The sequence below is a fragment of the Propithecus coquereli genome, unplaced genomic scaffold, assembly GCF_000956105.1.
Source record: "Propithecus coquereli isolate 6110/MARCELLA unplaced genomic scaffold, Pcoq_1.0 Scaffold531, whole genome shotgun sequence".
Classification (NCBI taxonomy): Eukaryota; Metazoa; Chordata; class Mammalia; order Primates; family Indriidae; genus Propithecus; species Propithecus coquereli.
Window position 1 is genome coordinate 182028 of NW_012151186.1, and position 4256 is coordinate 186283.

Genomic DNA, 4256 nt, shown 5'->3' on the forward strand with positions numbered 1-4256 from the left:
GGGGCCTTTCTAACCCGCGCTCGGGGACCAGCCCCGGCGCCCCAGCTCCCCGCTCTGCGGCAGCAGAGGGACGCTGAGCTTTGCGGGATCGTTGGGGCGGGGGAGGCAGAAGTGGCTGGGGCAGACCCTGGCCCCGCTGGGAAGGAAGCGAGCGTCTCGGAAACGTGCGAGCCAGAGGCTGCGGGCGCGGAGGGTGCAGCGCGCAGACGCCCAGCCGAGCGCAGTGTCCTGCAGCGGGGGTGCTGCCGCCCTTCCTCCTCCGCGGGCCGCCCGCGGGGCCCCAGCAGCCCGGGACGGGACGGTGCCTCGAGCGCAGCACCTGGCGCAGCCCCTGCGCGGCGAGCGTCGGTGTCAGGAATTGTCAAAGGGACACACAAGACAGGCAAGTGACCCGCCAGGCTGGGGTGCTGAGCGGTGGTTTCCGACTTGGTCCCCGAGGTCCCCGTGAGTGCGTGGAGACGGGTGGGCGTGGGGCAGGGAGCGTGGGGGGAAGCCGGGAAAGAGAGTCCGCCGTCAGAGAAGGAGGGTGGGGAAGAGTGAAACGGACCCGCAAAACATGCTTATGCTCTGCACACACAGGCCACTGAGCTCGTCTCCTGCGTCCGGATGTTAGTGACAGCGCCTTGTAATATCCTGAAATTTCAGCAACAGAAACCCTATCTCAGCGCCACCACGCACGGACAGTCCGCGATCAGCGTGCGTCTCACAAAGGGAGCGGAGAGCAAGCTGCGCGTGCTGCGTCCACGCTGCGTGCGCTGCGGCGTGTGTGAGGCTCGGCTCTGCGCTCCTCTCTGCAGAGGAGCTCCCAGTTTGGCGAGTCTAGAAATGGCTCTTTTGTTCTTGAGACACGCCCCTCCCCCACAACGTGTTCGGAGGTGGCTTTCGGTGGTTGGTTCCCAGCTGCCTGCGGCCCCTCCCTGGCCCTGTCCGCGGGGTCCTGGGTGAGCGCTTGGCTGTGTCTCCTTGACTCAGCAAGGGTAGGAGCTTTGCCACATCCTGCAGGCCAGGACCGCCTCCCTGCTGGGAGGGCAGCAGGCCAACCAGCTCCTCCTCGGTCCCCAGAGGTTTCCGTGCCAGGCTCAAGGCTGACTCACTGTCCTGTCTCCCAGCAAGGGCTGGCCCTGCCGGGAACCAGCTCCCGGCCCTGAGGCCAGCACTTCACCCTCCCCTGGACCTGTCCACTCCTGAACCCCCTGGCAGCCCCACCCCATCCTCAGAGGCCCGCCTCACGTGCTCTCAGGCTGAGCACTGACCCCAACTCCTGGAAGAGCAGTGCTGGGCAGACCCAGCCCTGGCCCACCCTGGGCGGGGGGCTCCTCGGGGAAACTGAGAATGGACAAGGGAGGGGCCGCTCACGGTGAATCCTGGCTGGAAGGGCCGCTGGCACAGGGCTGAGGTTACACACGGTCGCAGAAAGGGCTGGGATGTGGGGTCCTGCCTCAGCGGCTGCTGGGTGGCCCAAACAGTGCAGAGTCTTGTCGCCATAGAGGTGACCGGGGTGTGTGTGTGTGTTGGGGCGTTCTGAGGAGCTGGGGTTTGTAACCACAGAGGGGAATCCAAGAAGCAGGATTGGGGTGGGCCCGACGGGGGTCTCCATACTCTCCCCACAGGCACTCAGGGCCTTCTGGGGCCATGGTCACCTCACCTGTGCAGGCCAGTCATGGTCTCTGGGACTTCCTGCTCCCTCTGGAGACTCCCACCCTGCCACCTTCCCCTCCCCCATGCCTCCACTCCCAAACTTCAAGCAATTTCTGGAAGAGGCCAAGATGGATGTGATGAGTCTGCATCTGGGCACATTTATTACCAGACTATTTCCTGGCTCCAAGCTCCCAGGCACTGGTCACGGATTCAGGACGACAGCCTCCACTGCAGCCAGAGCGGGCATCTGCCAGAGCTGGGTGCTGGGCGTAACGGGTGCAGGCAGACAGGCTCTGTCTGCAGCCCTCTGGTCACCACCGAGCCTTAGCCCTGGCTCTAGCAGGGGTCAGCCTCTGCCTCTGTGGGGCGGGGAGTTCACTTCTTCCTGAAGTAGCCGCTTGGTGGCTATGGCTGAATATCTCTGGTCACAAAGCCCCTTCTCCTGAGGCCATCTCGGGAGCAGCACTCCTTCTCGGTGGCCTTGTTGCTCTTCCATCCCAGAGACTTCCCAGCTGACGAGGGCACAAGTTAGGCCCGAGAGTTGGCAGCAAAGATGGGGTGGAGGCCAGGCACAGTGGCTCACGCCTGTAATCCCAGCACTTTGGGAGGATCGCTTGGGGCCAGGAGTTCGAGACCAGCCTGGGCAACATGGTGAGACATCATCTCTACCAAAAATTAAAAAAAAAAAATCAACGAGGTGTGGTGGTTGGTGGTGTGCACCTGTAGTCCCCACTACTCAGAAGGCTGAGGCAGGAGGATCGCTTGAGCCCAGTTTGAGGCTGCAGTGAGCTATGATTGTGTCACTGCACTCCAGCCTGAGTGACAGAGCAAGACCCTGTCTCAAAAAAAAAAAAAAGATGGGGTGGGGTGGGGGTGGGGAGTGGGCAGAAAATGTGTCTTCAGGAGCCTGGATCTTGCCCCTGTTGCCTGGAGCTCGAGGCCCCACGGCCTCCCCCGCCTCCTCCTCCCCACACCTGCTGTCGAAGTGTCTGCTGGAGATTTGCTCCCAGCCCTTTCCCTGGTCCCAGGGGGTTCGGACTTCAACACCTTCACCCAGGATCAGGCCACACAAGGTCACCACCTCCCTCTGCCTGGCTGCTGGCCTGGAGACCAGAAGCCGCCCCTGCCTACCAGGAGAAGAGCAGCACCTCCTTGAGCGTCTTGCGGAGCTCCTGGCTGCGGAAGGCGTAGATGAGGGGGTCCACGATGGCGTTGCAGATGATGAGGGTCAGAAAGAGTTTGAAGTTCTTGAAGATGCAGCTGCAGGTAGGGTGCTGGGGGCAGACGGCTATGAGCGTGAGGTGCAGGAAGAAGGGGCCCCAGCAGAGGAAGAAGACACCTAGCAGGATGGTGAGGGTGGCGGCACCCTTAAGGCCCCAGCCCTGCTGCACCGGGCGCTGCCTCTTGTGCAGCCGGGCGATGCCCTGGGCGTGCTGGCACGCCTGGGTGAGCATGTGCACGTACAGCACCGCCATGAGCACCAGCATGGCCAGGAAGAAGACCACCAGGCAGAGCAGGGCAGCTGTGTGGTCGTAGTAGGCGATGAAGAGGGTGCTGGAGAGGACGCTGGCCGCCCAGACAGCCGCGATGACCCGCCGCACCCGGGGCAGCGTCACGATGCTGTGATAGCGCAGGGCGTAGAAGATGGAGATGTAGCGGTCCATGGCGATGGCGCCCAGAAAGCAGAGGCTGGACACCATGGAGCTGCAGGTGAGCACGTGGATGATGTTGCCCAGCTGCTGCACCACGGTGGCCTGGGCCGCCAGGGCGCCCACCTCCAGCAGCAGCAGGACAGCCGTCTCCAGCACGTTGCTCACGCTCACCAGCAGGTCCGACAGCGCCAGGCAGCAGATGAAGCAGTACATGGGCGAGTGCAGGTTGCGGTTCTTGGCAATGGCAGCCACCACCAGCGTGTTCTCCACCAAGCTCACCAGCCCCAGGCAGAGGAAGAGTCCGTCGGGGACGGACACCTCCAGGCACTGGGGGCCCGTCTGGTTGGCGGCCAGCCTGAGGCGGGGGGTGGCTGTGGGAGTGGAGTTCACGGAGCCCAGCAGGCTCCTCTGGGATCCCTGCGCGGGCATGGTCCCCGTCCAGGGCGCAGGAGTCCAGCCGGTGCCCGCTCCCCAGGCGTCCCGCTCAGCTCGTGGTGCCAGCCTCATTCCACCTGGGCACCCCCAGATCGACCCTCACGCTCACCCTCTCCCTGGCTGGACACTTCCTGGCCAGAACCCTGAGCTCTGTGGCATCGATCCTCTGGGCTCAGGGACTCTCACTCCCGATGTGAACAAACCCCGTCCTCATCCCCCTCCCTGCCTCTTCTCTGGAGGCTGCTCAGGTCCAGACATTTTTACACCTCTCACCTCCACCCAGCTCCTCCGTCACTTGCCTCTGATAGCTCTGCCACCTCCCGTCTCCCTGGGCCAGGGGTGGGCGGAGGTCCCGGGAAGAATGGAGGCTTTCTCTGTGTCTTTGAAGTCATCCCTGGAGCCCCACCTCCTGAGGGCAGCCACATGATGGGCGTGTGCCCGGGATGCGTGAGTGCCCACTGCATCCGGCCTGCCACCAGGTGGCACGCATGGCAACCGAGGGGGCTTCCGTGTACAGCGTGGCTGTCTCCT

At 63.8% G+C, this 4256-nt stretch overlaps 1 protein-coding gene across 1 annotated transcript in view; it reads right to left on the reverse strand.

Moving 5' to 3' along the window:
* The window catches only part of LOC105820645 (tubulin beta-3 chain), a 13417-nt gene extending 9698 nt beyond the window's left edge, over nucleotides 1-3719 (reverse strand). Inside the window, exons 1-3 of the mRNA XM_012657180.1 lie at nucleotides 2770-3719; nucleotides 2561-2571; nucleotides 2018-2163 (exon numbers count right to left, since the gene is read on the reverse strand). Of these exons, the coding sequence (XP_012512634.1) occupies nucleotides 2018-2163; nucleotides 2561-2571; nucleotides 2770-3719 (1107 nt within the window). The remainder of the gene's footprint in view (nucleotides 1-2017; nucleotides 2164-2560; nucleotides 2572-2769) is intronic.
* Between the last annotated feature and the right edge of the window lie 537 nt (nucleotides 3720-4256).